The sequence below is a fragment of the Poecilia mexicana genome, unplaced genomic scaffold (assembly GCF_051168715.1).
Source record: "Poecilia mexicana isolate PSO_F unplaced genomic scaffold, ASM5116871v1 scaffold_3, whole genome shotgun sequence".
Lineage (NCBI taxonomy): Eukaryota > Metazoa > Chordata > Actinopteri > Cyprinodontiformes > Poeciliidae > Poecilia > Poecilia mexicana.
The window spans coordinates 34,330,981-34,348,002 of NW_028263372.1; the positions used below are offsets into that span (position 1 = coordinate 34,330,981).

The 17,022-nt window shown below is 38.3% G+C and overlaps 1 protein-coding gene across 2 annotated transcripts in view; it reads right to left on the reverse strand.

The window, feature by feature from the left end:
- Positions 1 to 593: 593 nt before the first annotated feature.
- Positions 594 to 17,022, reverse strand: part of pacsin3 (protein kinase C and casein kinase substrate in neurons 3) — a 29,002-nt gene continuing 12,573 nt past the window's right edge. For both annotated transcript variants that reach the window (XM_088004475.1, XM_088004476.1), the window contains 9 exons: positions 15,221 to 15,321; positions 14,357 to 14,513; positions 13,409 to 13,644; positions 12,546 to 12,701; positions 9,541 to 9,716; positions 8,354 to 8,474; positions 5,102 to 5,244; positions 2,818 to 2,993; positions 594 to 2,412 (listed from right to left, as the gene is read on the reverse strand). In XM_088004475.1, coding sequence (XP_087860601.1) covers positions 2,297 to 2,412; positions 2,818 to 2,993; positions 5,102 to 5,244; positions 8,354 to 8,474; positions 9,541 to 9,716; positions 12,546 to 12,701; positions 13,409 to 13,644; positions 14,357 to 14,513; positions 15,221 to 15,274 — 1,335 coding nt within the window. In that variant the 5' untranslated portion in view covers positions 15,275 to 15,321 and the 3' untranslated portion in view covers positions 594 to 2,296. The remainder of the gene's footprint in view (positions 2,413 to 2,817; positions 2,994 to 5,101; positions 5,245 to 8,353; positions 8,475 to 9,540; positions 9,717 to 12,545; positions 12,702 to 13,408; positions 13,645 to 14,356; positions 14,514 to 15,220; positions 15,322 to 17,022) is intronic.

A 17,022-nucleotide genomic window follows, 5' to 3' on the forward strand; every position in this document is an offset into this window, starting at 1 on the left:
ATCAACTTAAATAAAAGCCATCAGAGTAAAAAAAGTGTTAGTACAGGGGTGTCCAATGTGCGGTCCGTGGCCCATTTGCGGTCCTGTGAAGGATGTTGGGCGGCCCCCCCCAGACCTACTAGCTTCATGATTGGTTAATGAAGATGGATACTTTTTCACCTTTTAGGTTTTTTTTTTTTCTTAACAGATACATTTTACAAAAGTTACAGGTCATATTAAATATTAAGGTTTTTGCATTCATCTTCATTTTGGAGCAACTAGAACCACTAATATCAATTTTAATCAAATAAATGTTTGATTTGTTTTGCATCTCCAATTTTTAAATCTGTTTTATACAAAAAAGAAAGTATATTGTTGATTTTAATAAAATTAAAAAGGCACCCAAACGTTTTGAAATAGGAGCCAAAATCTGGGTCAATATAAATAACTGCCACACTTTGCAAATATTTAGCTATGAAAGCTCAAAATGCTGAATCCTTATTCTTCAAATTCACATCTATGCATCACTGTGTTCCTCTGTCACATAAAATGAAATGAAAATACTTAAATGTTTGTGGTGAAAACAACAAAAACAAACTTTTGACAACAGAGTCTGAAAAGTTTCAAGCTCTGTTTATTTCTCCCACTTGAAGCTGTACATGCTACAGGTGCGTGCAGTGTAACTTTAAACATTAAATCTCTTATTAGCATTTAAACACGTATGCAGGTTAGCTGTAGCTACGCTCAGATCAGCAGGACGGAGAAAACTCTCCTCAGAAACAAACAAGAACTTAAAACAAGAAAACCAAATCCCAAGAAAACAAAAATAAAAATCATAGCAAAATCTAGGCTTATTTCATGAGACTGAGGTCAAACTGTTGTGTTCACAGCCAAACAGACTTTAAAAAGAAACTGGAAGAAGTTAAAAGGAAATAAACAATATTAAAAAAAAAAATCTAAGAAAGAAGTGGCAACAATTTATCCATTAGTTAATATGAACAAATCTCTTATTACAATAATTCTTTTAAAAAAACAAAGAAAATGTTGCATCCAAAACTCAGAATAACCAGAAAAACTAAAATGAAGTCTAATTTATGTTCAGGAGTCCAAATAAATGTTTTTTTCTTCTGTCCGTTCAACAGCAGAAATTTAAATATGCAATTCTTTGGCCAAACTGAAGGGCGGCGCTGTTCGTTTAAAGGATGTAGTTCCACAGTCAAACACAGGGCCGCCCCTGCACATTTACAGTTTGGAAGGTCAGTGTAACAAAAGAATTGTTTATTTACCTCATTTTTAAAAAAAATATAAAATAAGAAGCGGAGTTGTGGATTTATAGGATGTAGTTCCACAAGTCAACCAGCAGGGCAGCGATGCACATTTCTGGCCTCTTCATCTAAGGCACTGAGAGACAGTCTGTAGTTTGGCTTTTCATTTAGAAGGAAATTATCCTCAGTTTTTTTTTAATGGGGTCCTGTGAGCTAGTTACCAGTAATCAATATCTTACATTTTGTAGATATCAGAAATTTTAATGTTTTACGTCTTTTGGAAGCTAAAAAGAAAGTCAAGCCAACAGCTGGACCTGAGCGGAGTTCAGGTATTTAACCAACACGTAACATTTCCAGCAAATGCTTCATCAAAGTTAGCTTCATCATAGTTAGCATGGTACGTTTTATTTTTCTATTTACACAAGGTTTTATCTCAATTCTCTAAATCAATATTGTTCTGGCTACAACCTCTTATAAGCAAAATACTGACTGACAACATTGTCACAAATTTAAAAAAATCCTAATTTTCCCTTTTAAAAGGAAGATCTTGAACATGCAGTACCACTGATGGCCACTAGGTGCTGGTTTCAAGAAAACTTTGGCTAATAGAGGAAAAAAATAATACAGGCATGTTGAGCATGTGTGGAAATGGGAACATTTGCTAATTAAAGCTTCTCAGCAGAGGGGCTTAGCATGGTTTAAGCTAAGCTAATTAACTTCAAGCTGTACCATTGACTTATGTTTTCTTCTAAATTGGTAGAAATGATCCAATACAACTAAACGTAAAAGAAAAATCCAGTTTTGGATGCATCTCTTGCTGATTGATTATCCTCTTTTACAGGTTTAATGATCTGATCAGAAACTTATTTTCCTGCTGGAGTTGAATGACAGCTGGCAGATATTATAGTTCTGTTCTCTTTCCGATGACAAAGACAGACTTTCAGAACCGCAGGAATCATTTTCCTCCGGTCAGTACGGAAAGCCTCCACTTGTTCCTGGTGGGTGGTGTGCAGCTTTCTGATTGGCTCAGTTGACCAGAGGGGTTGGGGCCATCAGGAAGCGATGACCTGGACGTAGTTGGCGGGATAAAGGCCAATCTGGCCGCTCCTCAGCCGTCCTTTACACCAGCCCTGCTCATCTTCCTCACCGAGCTTCATCAGCTCATCGCCTGAAGGAAAAGGAAAGAATGAGACGTTTTAGGGTGTCCTGTCACTTTAAATCCAAATAGGCTTAACCAACTCAACATTTACACTCCCATGTAAAAATGGCTTCAAACAGATGTGCAATTATACAACCATACATCTTTGAAAAGCAGAAGTGGAGTCTCCTGCACAACCAACAAGAATGCAGCAAGTGGTTTCTGGGTGGTGAGTCCGCAACAAAACACTTGTCTTTTCCAGCAGCCATTGTAAAGCACATAAAGCGGCAAAAGCAGCTGACCAAACGTGCTGGAACTCAGCTCGGGTTGCTAGGTAACAGCTCATTTTCCAGACACCAAAAAAAGGTTAACTCATTAACGTTTGTTGAGAACTCCGTCTGTAGATTAGTCTCTGTGGTGTAATTGGGTTCATACCTGCTTTAAAGCTGAGCTCGTCCGCCTCCTGGCCCGTGTAATCGTACAGCGCTCTCACCGCCACGCCCTCCGCCTGCTCATCCTCTTCCTCCTCCTTCGCCTCCCCGACGCCGTTCACCGCCAAAGCCTTCTTGGGACTCTCCTCGTCTGACCAGTCCGATGAGTAATCCTTCACCCTGGACGACACCAAGAGACAAAAACTACAAACGTCAAGCAGAGAATCCATGAAAAACTCCAGATCCAGAGTTTACCTGCAGCTCTGAAGCTGCAACACAAACTTCCTGCGAAAAAACTGGTAGTTTTAAAGGTTCAGACCGTGGAAACTGAAATTAGTTTCAACATGATTTTAGCCTATCAAATAGTTTAAATTTTACTCTACACGAGTTCAGATTGCAACAAGCTTGACTAAATTTGACCTCTTTCTATACAGGTTGGAGCAAGCAGATTTTTATCTGGTGCCCAACCAGATTTTTATTTAGTATGCACTGTACAAGTTAGCCAAAGTGATTAATAATGATTACTCACAGCATCAGAGTGTGGTTAATCTGGTTAAATTTTGTAAACGACTGACAGCACTAGTCTCCTAACATTCAGAGCTCTTAAATTCAACATCGGACATCTCCAACTCGAATCTGTATCCTAAAAAAGCGAGGCAGCTTCTCCCAGCAGGAGCAGAACATGGACACAGACTCGGCTTTGCAGCTTCTCATTAGACGCTGTTTGTTGGTTTAAAAACCTCCGCAGGGAGGCCGGGAGGTTTAACAGGAGCAAGCTCTCTCACACGCCCACAGGACGCTCAGGGATAATTGTAGACTTCTCTTCACGTCTGGACTAAACAGCCCACAGAAACACGTCGTTTTAAAACTTTACACAACAACAACAGCAGCTACAACCGACTCTTAAATCCAACGGGGAGGACGTAAAGCTGAGCTCCTTAAAACGAAGTGGGAAAACTCTATAAAAACTCCCAGTTTGGATCCGTTTTAACAGGCAGTTTATTAGCAAACAGTGAATTAAATCCAACCTCAGACTGATTCACACCTTCCTGGAGATCAGCAGCTCCAACTACGCCGACTGTAACAGAGAGAGAAATCCACTGCAGAGACTTCCTGCAAGCTGATCCCAACATGTTGAGGGTTGAGCTTTAAAATGAGGGAAAAGAGGCAAAACTGGAAACTAAACCTTCACTCAATTCACATAAACTATTACAGCTGCTTCGCTCTCATTAGGACTGCAACGATTAATCAGTCCAACTTATTTAGTAATCAATCAATCGTTAACTAGAGTATACAGACTCAAAAAAGGAAATTTTCTGTTATTTAAATTACCGTAAAACAAATACATATATTTTCATGTAAGATGAAAAACATTCTTTGTAAATATGTTCTACCCAGAACTCAAGTGACGGTTTTATCTTCACCTGGTTCAAATGCTGTAAAAACAACAAACATCTTTTGCTATCCAATTATTAAACTGTTAATAAATTATTAATCCTAATAATAATCAGCAGATCAGCCTGTTTAGTCAGGCCAACAGGACTGAACTTTTCATATTTATAAGCTCCAGATGCGTTCTTTGCTATAAATGAATAAGGGTTCTCTAAACAAATGTTATATTATTTCATTTTAGGCAATAAAATATTACATTTCTTACTTAAAAACAAGAAATTTATTTTGTTTCTTTGCATCTTTTCATGTATTGCATAAAAATGTTTAGTGGTTAAATAAAAAATCTGGCGTAAAGCAGCAGCAGCGCGGGCTTCAATGCGCCAGCTGTGATTGGTCCGCTCTCCTGGCTTTTAATGCATAAACTATCATTTAGGAATAAATTTGCTCCGCCAGTGAAACGGTCAGAGCAACAGAGACGCTTGCAATCTGACTTTAACTTAAAAATATATATATGTATATATTTTTTTATTATTAATTTTTCTAATAAAAAAAAAGCAACACTTGGCCTGGCGGGGGGCTGATAAAGCATGGCGGGCTGCCAGGCTTATAATACACTGGGGTAAGCCATGATATTTATATATATTTTTAATAATATTTTATTTGAGTGGAGAGTTCTTGTTGTGCTGTAAAGGATAATTTCACTTCATTCTGGATTTTAAGTGACAGAGTGATTTACAGTTCAGATGTTTACATGATTCCCTGGAAATGGCAGCATCATGCTGAGCCACGATTTGCTGCCACATCACAGATCAGTTCCACCAAATGATAAATTTGGAGTTTTTATAAACTATTGCAGATTTCTGTTTTTTCAACCAGACTTCACTTGATTTTCCTACCTGCCCGTTTCCATAGCGATTGGACTGGGCGGAGCGTCTCCTCCACCGGACGACACGATGTTGGTGAGGGTGACGACGTTCTCCTCCGAGTTTCCTCCTCGCTCCTTCCTGCTGATGGAGCGGCTTGAATCTGGAGACCACTCCTGCAAAAAAACACAAAAAAAAATCTGTCAGGTAATTATTAATCGTTTTACCTGATTTTTATGTTTGAAACGTAAAATAACTTCTTTACTTCACACTTTAGTCCAAATGTTTAATTTATTATGCAGAAAAGCCAAAAACTGCACAAGGAACAAGAAAGCAGATTTATAACCAAGCTGAACCTGAGGAGAAGTAAAAAGAAGATTACAAATAAAAACAAAATGACTAAATTCTGTATTCTCACTCTAAACAGGAATCAAAGCTAAACAGAAGAGATCCACGTCTCTGATGACAGACAGCAAACGTGCACGCCCATTATAATGACAGGGTGCAGAAAGAGCAGCTCTGGATGAAGTTACTGCCGTTTTCATTGTCTCTGGGAAACTAAAGGAGGTGTGTGCAATGAACTAAATGTGCCTACAGGTACAAGAATAACATTTAAAGGTGACCTATTATGCAGGTTAGAATAGTTGGATAGGAGCGAGAGGTAGATCTAAGCTTGCTTGTTTATTGTCGTCATAGCAACTGCCTACTAAGATGGCTGCCACGGAAATTCACAGAAGTGTGAAGAAAACCATGTACTGCAAAAAAAAACAAAAAAAAAACAGATGGATTCCCCCCCCCCTTTTTATGTGTTTAGTTTGTTCTTTTAGAAGCAGTTGAGACTGAAATGTTCGTATAAGAAAAACGAGCAAAACGTAAATTTTAAAGTCAGAAAAATATTTCCTGAAAACATCAGAGCAGCTTTAGGCTTAAACATCTGACTTCCAGGCAGATGGAGGTGAGGTTGGATAAAGAAAAATGTTCCTAGTGATCTAAATGCAAGGCTGTTGGAGTGTGTGTGAGTGTTTTGTGAACAATGGGCCTCTGTCTGCGTGGCGGCGGCACTGTGGGAACACTGGGAGATTCCTCTGAGGACAGAGATGCGTCTCTCCCTGCCAACTTCTCCCTCTGGACATGTTTTTTGTTTGTTAAATGTCCGGTACGACAACAGATTTTTTTTTTTTACCACATTTTGAACTTGTAAGATCAGATTAAATTAACTTTCACTTACATCTATGTTGTAAAAGATTTTGAATTAGTCGTCAATATTTTTCTAGAGCTACTGGCACAAATTTGAAGCTGCAAATGTGGCCATTTATGTTGAATTTTCTGTAAATCATAAGTTCCAGCTATTTAGTATTTTCTTTAGGCAGTTAGAATATAATTAAGTTAGTCTGAAACCAAAACCTGTACTTAATTTTATTTTTGTATTGGAATTGTTGCTTTTAAGAACATAGTCAGTGGTGGAGACGTTTCTTGCTCATCAAATGTCTGCCATGATGGCAATAATAATTTTTAACCATGTCGTTTCATTTGTAATATTAGATTAAGTTAACTTTTGTTTAGATCTAAGTTCTAAGACATTTTTTGTTATTTTGTTTATATTTTTGTTAGAAATAAATAAGTATATTTTTCAAACAAGTCGAAAGTGTGTTTAAGAAACAAACTGTCTTTTCTTGGAAAATTAGAAGGCAGCATCAGCCATGTTTGTTTATACTTTCCGTCCTCAGATCCAGATGACACCCAGACAGTATATTTAGCTTTATGCTGCACTTTCAGTAATCTACAATCTTCCCTTTGAGTGTCTCGAATGCAGAGAAACAGACTGGAAGAAACGCAATCATTTCTGAGCATTTCAGCTTCATTTGTTTCTCTGAAATGAGACACTGTCGTTCTAATACACCCACAGTAGGAGGTGTGGAGGCTGAAAGGCAGGAATCCAGGTCACCATATCCCTGATGTACTGTAACAACCAAAACTGCAAATCACCTCAAACACAAAGGAGGAAGAGTAATGTTACACTGCCCACAAGTTGGGAACAAATACAGGAGAAAATCCTTTAAGGAGGATTATTATGAAAAATACATGCAGGATTTGTTAGCTGTCTGTAAGGAGTTTCTGGCTTTGTGCTGTAATGTTTGCAGAAATGAGGTGAAATCTGCAGATTTTCACAGAAGGATTAATAAATCTGAAAGTGTGTGTGTGCGTGTGCGTGTGTGTGAGTGACATTCCTGACCCCACTCACTGCTCTCCACTATAAAACCAGGCATTCACTGCAAATCTGTTTAATATTCAGCCTGCTGCACACAGACGCACACTGGACTCTGGATCGAGTTGACGCAGAACTTTTTTCCTTATTTACATTCAGTTTACAAACGGGGAGTTATTGATTTAGAGCTCCAGAGGTGACCCGGTTCATAAATAACTACTGAACCGCTAGTTTAAACGTTTCTCCTCCAGGGATGAGTTGAAGTTTATTCATCTTACTGATTGGCTAAGGATTAATTGATAAGCAGATATTTTAAGAATTTGAGTTTTCGCCGTTAGCGCATCAGGCGCCCCTGATGCGCTATCGGCGCATCAGGGGCGCCGATAGCCTTTCCATAAAATAAAAGGGCTACATTTTTTTCTTTTAAATTATGCTAAATAAAAACTAATAATTAAATATTATTTTGTGTCAGGATACATTTACAAAATATGATAAAACAGTAATCAATAGGCACCTGAATAGAAAAATTAAAGACTTAATCCCCCATTAAAAGACAGATATGAAGGAATGTTGAAACTTTTTTCAGTCATGTTACATTTTTTTCGTTATCTCTTCTGCTATTCTGTCAACACACTCGCCTTCGTAGCACATCAGTAGTTTTTATTGAAAAATTACTGCTCCCCTTCATGCAGTTCATCTGAATAAAGCGCTATTAAAATAAAATTTTACTTAAACAGCTTGTGGAGTGTTTATATTTCAAAATAAAACCGAATAAAGTGTTTTTCTAGTCCCACACCAAACTCTGTTCAGACCGTTTTTCTTCTCCGTTCTAATTTGGCCGCCATATTTGTTTCTGTATCGACGGCTCTGCTAATCAGGATGACCAGCGGCGCCCTCTGGTGGATGGAGGCCAAACTACAACATTAACATAAAGTCTAAGCGGATGTTATTAGTGAATCGATTGGAACTAATTTTAATCTAATAAACCATTGATCGAAAAAAAAAATAGTTGCAAGTTGATCACTTATTTGCATTTCTATTTTTCATGGTTCTGAATGAGTGTGTGTGCGTTTCCACACCTCAAACTGGGGCCAGTTCATGCTCATCCCCGGTCCGTGGGTGTTCCTCCACCACCGCAGGTCTTCAGTATCGTTAGCCGCCCGTATGGTCTGACCCAGATCCTGGTGCAGGTTCTTAAAGCTGTTGGTTAAAACCATCACAATAAAGTCCTTCATGAGATTAGTCTGAACCAAGTTCTTGTCTCTTTGCACTTTTATAAAGTCTTAATAAAAGATTAAGGTTTTTTTCCAGATTTGTTGTTTTTATTCAATATTTTCACAACTTTTGAGTTGTTCTATTTAATTTTAATATTTTTTTTTAAATTATCCAAATCCCTGATGATCAAGTTTGAGTTTTATTTTGCAAAATATGTTTCTAATACCTCTGATTTTAGAAAGTGTTACTGGTTAATTACTCTGAGAAAGTTATAAGACTGAACATCTATGTAGCACATGCTAACTGAGGAAGTTTAACTTTAAAACTGTTTGTCTTGTAAAACTAGGATTTAAATTGTAATCAGTTTAGACAAATTTTTTAACCAAAAACTCCAAATAAATTTGAAAAAAAACATTAAAAATTAATCTCAAAGCATATGATTGTAGCTTAAGAAACCATATTAATTACTTTCACTTGACTTTTTTTTTTGCAGATTCATATAAACTAAAGAAATGTAATTTAAAATCCATTTTGTTTGAGTTGTGACCCCAATAATTTAAAGTTAGCCACACTTTAATCTGAAACGGTCTGAAAAATAAATGCTCAAGCAGAGCAGTAGGGGGCAGCAGAAAGGCCTTTATGTTTTGGTTAAAATTTTTAAAATAAATGCAGCTGCTTCAGAAATTTTCTGATTAAATCCAAAGAGTTGAAGCTGGGAGGGAGCATCAGAAAACAACTCCAGAGAAATTTAAAAATGTATCAAGATTAAAGACATTAGAAGCAGAACCAGACACTTTGTTGAAAATATGTAGTTTGTGAAGCTACTTTAAAGTTATTTTGTCCCGTTTACTCGGACTTTACCATGGCAACTTGAGCTTGTTTAAATAAAACCAGAGGTCAACAGTTAATGGACGACGGTTCAGGTTTTGTATTAACCTCTGTGTACATACACACATGTTCCCACATGCACCAGCAGCTGCATGCCTTCGATCTGAGTCAGCTGCCATCACTTTTTCACGTTTCTCCCCAGAGGAAGTGAAAGTCTTCCCACCTGTCTTTAGCGGACAGGTCGAGGTGCGTGTGGATGTCCAGCAGGACGTCTTTGAAGAAGCGCAGTCTCTTCCGTTCTGCCTCCTGCGTGAGGTCGAACACCTGCTCCATGTCCTCCATGTAGCGAGGATTGCAGCGGTTCAGCTCCTCCAGGGCCTTAGCGTAGCGCTCCTTCGCCTACAAAACAAACACAAACACTTCCTCAGGCTGAAAATGTCTGAATAATCACAGCACTGTCATTCTGAGCCACCAAACACCACCTAAGGTGATGGAAAACCTTTTTATTCCTGCACATTGCAAAATAAAAAAAATAATAATAATTTAAAATTGAATACACTATTTCAACGCAAATTTTTGGACAAAAACCAAACAATATAAATGTTTTACATCAGTCATTATCAATTATTTATTAGTTTTTTGTTTTAAAAATCTGAAATAATTCCAAACAGATTTTGTTTTGTCCACAGTTTTTACTCCACACCGTTAAGTTTTAAGCAAGTTATGAGGATTGGTGGAGAAACTTAAACTGCTGCTGCGCCAGTTACTCAACAGGTTGTTGCTAGGTAACCAAAGGATGAGTGAGTTGCTAGGTAACCAAAGGATGAGTGAGTTAGTTGATTCCACCAACACAGCTTAGCTAGCTGAGAGGTTGAGCCGCTAAAGTCTTTCCTCTGCCTACATCTCCCAGAAAGCAGTGATTCAAGAATTCATTGAATATTCTAGCAGATGTGTTGATATTGATCATGTGTCTATATTGTTATTGATTTATTGGCCCAGCCCTATTTAAAGGTGATGTATTATACTTCCTTGTACAGGTGAGGATAGGTCTGTGGTCTATATAAAACACGTTCATTACATTACAATTCTTTCAGAATGAGCCTTTTTACGGCCTTTTGTCACTTTAAACTCAAACTGCTGCTGGCCACGACCCCCAACTCAACGTTAACACTCAAAAATAAAAATGGCTGCAAACAGATGCGCAATTATACAACCGTACATCTTTGAAAAGCATAAGTAGAATCTCCTTCACAATCAACAAGAATCCTGCAAGTGGTTTCTGAACAAAAGCTGGTCAAATGTGCTGGAGATCCACAAGGGTTGCTAGGTAACGGAGCTGTGTTCCGCTGGGGTTGCTAGGTAACGGAGCTGTGTTCCGCTGGGGTTGCTAGGTAACGGAGCTGTGTTCCGCTGGGGTTGCTAGGTAACGGAGCTGTGTTCCGCTGGGGTTGCTGGCTATCTCAACAGCCAGGAACTTTTTGAAATGGTTCATCTTCCAGACACCAAAAAACATCAACTTATTGCCAACTGTTTTTTTTAAGCACATAAATTGAAGACAAAAACATGCAAAACATTTACATGATGGGTTCCGTTTCAAAATTTTTTGGGTCCATTTGATCAGCTTTAGTTCAACATCTAAAATACTTTGACTCGACTAGATCATTCCATAGATTCTTCAAAACTAATAGATTTATGAAACCTTCATTTCCATTGGAAACACAAAATATATCTAATAATAAATGTAATTTGAAGATCTGGACCAAATATTGTGCATCCCTTCATTTTGTGGTCCATTTGTTTTCTTCCACCCAGGGTGATCAGATGTTTCTAATTACCGTTTTATTTTATTGCGGCTGTCATGGGAAGTATTGTGGTTCAATCAGTCTATTTTAAAAGCCACTCAGGTTTTAAAAAGCCTCTTTAACGAGTTCCTCAGAGAAAAGATGCAGTTAAGGATTTGTAATTCCCCTCATGCTGCCAGAAACCACAAACGTTATGTAAACAACCTGAGTTATCCTGAAAGTTTCATTTTATCGGGCTGTAGGTGTGGTGGCTCACAGACCGAAACTCTTCCGTTCTTACTGCTATATTTAAAATTTTATTCAGTCATTTGTGATTTAGCTTCAGAATAAATAAGTGACATCTGGATGAGGGAAAGTGTCACCAAGCTGAGTCTGAATTCATCCCAGATTTCTCAGATTCTTTCCTCTCTTCAGCTTCTCCGTCCCGCTGTCGGGTTTGTCCCGAGCCGAAACGAAGGCGATACAAGCCCAGTCATGTTTTAAAGGCAGAGACACAGGCAGATGCATTTTACTGGACTCAATGGCACACCCTGACTGGGACAACTGGAGCTCCTCCCGGGATGCTAAGGGTGGTTTCACACCTGGTAGTCCGGTAGAGTCGGTTCAATTGGGGACCAAAATTGCAACATTTGCTACATTTTCTGAGTCAAACCAACCAAACCATTTGAAACACTGGTTCTCCTCCTCGCCTGTGGGGGCACTGCACCAAGAACCACTGATGAAATGAAGACACTAGCAAATGAGTGCAAAACTTTGTCAATAAACACAAATTTGCAATTGCAGTGCTTAAATTAAATAAAGAAAACAATTAAAATCCAGCGTGAAGAGGTGTGTTCACATAGTAAGTTATTAAAAAACATGCAGCGCCACAATCCTCCAACTACTTCCTGTCATCTTCATGGTTTGTGACAGATGAAACATCTGATTGTTGATTATGTGCAAAAAAAGAGTTTAAATGGCAATAATGTGAAATTTCAATGTGAGCAAAAAATGAATAAATAAATAAATAAAAAACATATCACAGCACCAGAAACGAGTTCTCTCTAAACTGGTGTGTTTCCATTAAGCAAATTTAGTTTAGAAATATTAAATTGATCAATTATATGGTCAATGACAAAAAGGTTATAGGAATTCTCTTTTGTCATTTCTCCCGCTAGCGCTAAGCTAGCATGTTTGCTTTGGTTGTTTTTACCCAGAATGCTCTGCACTGTAGTCCACTTCCTGTTTTTGGAGCAGCCTCTGGTCTGCTTGGCGTTCACGTATAAATTCAAACCACACGAGTTTAATTCAACCAAAGTGACACCGAGGTTTGGACCAGAGTTCTGGTTGGTTACGTGTTCACACCTCCCCAAACGGACCAGACTTTCTGGACTGAAGTTTGACTAGAGCAGAGTAAAAAGGATTCGTGTGTGTTTCAGTTTTGTACCTTCTCAGCCTCTTGGTTGCAGCGCTCGGTCCGGACCGTGAATTTGCGGACTTCCTCCTGGGATTTGGACGGGTCAGCCTTGGCATGCGTTTCCCTGGAAATGGCCGTCCACTCCTCCTTCTTGGCCTGATGGTAGCTTTTCTTACTGGACTCCACCTTGACGCACACAGATTTGATTTTCGATTAATTGTGCAGCTTTCATGCAAACTCATGTAAAAGATGCTTTTCATCATTTTAAATGAGAAAATAAAAATTTTGTTACCTGAAATGCAACAACATAGCATTTCTTTAGTGAACACTTGATAATTTGCAGCAAAGAATGAATCTCCAGCTAAAAAGTACTTCTAACGTGAAAAACTCAACTCTTCCTGGTTCATTACAGTGTAGGACTGATCTGGTGATTATTTTTCAGGTTAACTAATTCATAATTTGATAGGAAAATGTGCTTCGTAGAGAATTTGTTAACAGAACTTGAACCAGGTGAAGCTAAATCTGCCACTAGAATAGTTCTGGGTGAAACATATTTACAGACAAAGTTTTTTTCCTTTTAAATGTAAAATCTAATTTTTTTTAGTAGATTTTTGGCTTAATTACTGCTCTGAGTGTGTCGTTTTTTCAGCAAATGCCCCTTTTTTGAGTCTGTATACTCCCGTTAACTAATCGATTACTAAATTAGTTGATTTCAACTATCGATTAATCATGATTAAAATGATTAATCGTTTTCTAGAGATTCTATTTTTAGAGTATAAATGGAAGGAACCAGTCATGAATGGATGGGAAGTAACAGAGGGACTGTACAATAGGAATAGAAAGAAGGATTGATGGACAGATGGATGAAAGGACGGGTGGACAGACAGAAGCACCTCTTTCAGCTTGCGGACCCAGGGTTTCTGAGCTTTCCTGAACCCGTCGTCTGCGTCCTTCGTCTCCCTGAAGCCTCCCATCATCTGCTTGTGGAAAGCGTCCTTCTGCCAGTCGCGGACTTTCTCGCTGTCCTCGCCCGCTAGCCGCTCCCGCAGCTCCATGTGCAGCTCGCTGAGGCGGTCGGCCGCCTGCATGAAGGCGTGCCACGCTTTCTCCAGAGTCCCGTACTGAGGGCCTGTTGGAGGAAAAACCGCTAAGCTAACGGTTTGACTTTTTGTGCAATTCTGAACAAAGGAGGTAAAAGTTTCCATTAATTAGTGGTGGACATTGTTAACTATAACATTAGCTGTTTTAACCCTAAAGCACTAAATATAAGCTTTGCTAGCATTAAAGCGCTACACCAACACAGCATTTAGCATAAGCTAACGCTAAAGCACTGGTGATATGGATTTAAAGTTTCATCACAATATTTTGTGGTATACTTATGATAATACTGACAATAAAAAGTATTGCTTCTTTAATAGGTAACTGTAAGGCTGTGAGTGAATAACTACAACTCTTGAAAAACATTCCCATTCACTTCTTTACAACACCATAGTTACATTAAAAAAGTGTGATCTGTATCACTAAACTACACAAATAGTCTTATTTTCAAATGTATTAATAGATCCATAGTCTCATTGAGCCAACAGTGGAGAAAACAGTAAAAATCCCAACAATACAAACTGTTCTGCACAGTTCTAAAATAAAGTAAAATCATTTTAAGAAATGTATCAAATTAGAAACAATGTGATGACTATCAGGAAAAATTTAAGTTAGGGAAAGCAAAGTTAGCAAAAAGAGCTAAGCTAAAATTTAGCCCTGCTATTAGCACATTACTGGAACTAAACTCCCAGTTTTCTGACATCTAGAACTACAAACTCATCATTGCTACTGAGATGACGGACCTTTTTCAACGATGCCCCTCCACCTTTTGGACCAGTCGCTCAGCTGAAGAGCATAGCTCTTCTCAATCTTGGCTCTCTCCTGGAAGCAGCTAACGAGCTCGTTGCACAGCCGGTGGCCGTCATCGATCCGCTTCACCGTCCTTTTATAGTTACCCGGCTGCAGAAGCACAAAGACACAGAAATAAAATCACATAAGGAAGCCACAGTTTACGCAAAACCCAGTGCCTTTAGCTCAGAAGCTAAGGGTGACCCACAATGCTTCCCTGAACAGGTTAGCATAGGTCTATGGTTTATGCAAAACATGTTTTTTTTTTATTTTGCACAAAGTCATTCTTCTATCATGAGATTTTACGCTCTCCAACTCAACATTTACACTCACGCCTGAAAGTGGCTGTAAACAGATGACCAATTATAGAACCGTACTTCTTTGAAAAGCAGAAGTGGAGCCTCCTGCACAACGAACAGGAATGCATCAAGGGGTTTCTGGATGTCAACAACAAAACACTTGTCTTTTCCAGCAGCCATTGTACAGCGCATCCAGCAGTAAAACCAGCTGACCAAATGTGCTTGGGTTGCTAGGTAACAAGCAGAGCTGGGTTCTGGTTGCTAGGTAACGGCACAGTGCCTGGGCAATGTGATTTAACAAGTTTTTGAAACGTATCATTTTAAAGACACCAAAAAATATTAATTGATTGCCAATTAAATGACTGAGTGAGTTTTCTAAGCGCTTAGGTTGTTTTTTTTAGACGCAGTAGAGACCCAAACGGAAGCATAAAAACGTGCAAAATATGAATTTAGCATGACAAACAAAGCAAAGCAAGGCAGTGGGAATGTGTCCTGGTATTAAATGTGTTTTATTTGTACCTCCCAGAAGCTGTCGGAGTTGCCGAGGTCGCTGACGTCTCCGTTGGAAGACATGTTGGGGTCGGCCCTGCAGCACGGAATGATGGCGGCGGCACACGAGACTGCACAGAACGAAAGGGATTCACAGATTCAAAAGCAGCACAACATCACCTGGGAAGAGCTCTCTAATGCTGAGCCTTTAAACAGAACAACTTTAAAACAGAAGATCAACCTGTAGGGAGTTTCACCATAAAGAAACCATCAAAAAGCTCTAAATTCAAAAACAAACCAGCAGATTTACCAAAAAAAGTCATTTTCCAATCAATACAAGCAGTTTAAAACTCCTTAATTAGGGTGAACATAACTGTCAAATTGCTGTGATCCAATATTCCTAGAAAGTTCCTTGCATCAATGTTGAACTTTTTCACATCTTGTCACATTTTAACCACAAATTTCAATGTATTTCTAATTTGACAGGCAAAAACAAAGTGGTAAATTACTGAAAAGAGGAAAAAAATAAAATAAAATATTGATTATGTTTTATATGGTGTGTCTCTAACAGAGGACTTAAGATAATTTCAAAACAAATCTATGCCACAGTGTTCAGATTTTTATTGTTAAGATGGTAGTAATGCGTAATTTTCCCGTTGTTTTGGAGAGACGTCCATTTGTGGTTCAGTATTTGTGGATTTTTCTCTGGAGTGAGAAATTATTTAAAGAAAGTTCATGGATTTGTTTTGTAGAGTATATCTAAAATAATAGAAAGAAAATGCAATTTGTGATGCTGAAACAGTTGTTGGGATTTTAAAGCAGCCAATCAAGGAGCGGCATTAATTTCCCTCGATGCCGATTGGCTGCAACCCACACTGCAAAAACACAAACTCTTACCAAATCATTTTTGGTCTTTTTTCCAATGCAAACATCTCAATACACGTGAAATAAAGCAAAACTAACTTGGTAACTAATGCATATTGAGGCATATTGGGTGTTTAAACCATTAAAGGCATTTTTAAAAGGGATCTTAAGTATTTGATAATTTCTGCAAAAATCAGAAGAGCGTCACCACAGACTCTCAAAGCTTATTGTTTGCATGATGGTACACTGGTGCCTTTGACTGATGCTAATCCTAATCTAATCCCTGCTCAGAACACAATCCTTTTGGAAGAAGTAGCATTTCTGTTTCTGTTCATTTTCCTTGTGGCTTTAAGCTTCAGTAAATATCTGTGTCTGTAGGAAAACACAGAAGCAGCATTCAGCCTCTATGCACCACAAATCTGGACCAAACCTCCAGAAAACCACAACACAGCCGAAACAGAGTTTTTTTTTTAATTAATTTATTTAGAGTTGCTTTTAAACCATAATAATGGAACACTGATAAACATATTTGATGTGTATGGAGGATACATAATGTAATGTCTGTTATTAGCTTTGATAATTGTTGACAAGCTTTGGACACAAATTAGCCAAGACAAACCGCTAATCTGAGCTAGCCTTAAAAACAAATTATCTAAAACCAACTCTTAGGTTTCTTCAGGGTCGCTGTAATTCAGACAGTTACAAGAGCAGTTTCCTGCCAACAGCCAGCTACAATAAATCTTTAAATAATTTGAATTGATATGAGTTACAACATTTAATTTCCCTTTAGGATCAAATTATCTACGGCCAACGGTTAAGATGAGCTAGCTATCTTGGAATACAAATTAACCGGGGCCGACATCAGTTAGCTACCTGAACAGAGTCATGACTTCAATCCTTTCAAATTGATCAGTTCCAATTTTCAGTTGGTGCAGGAAGATAATCTGGAGCAATTTACTCAATTATAG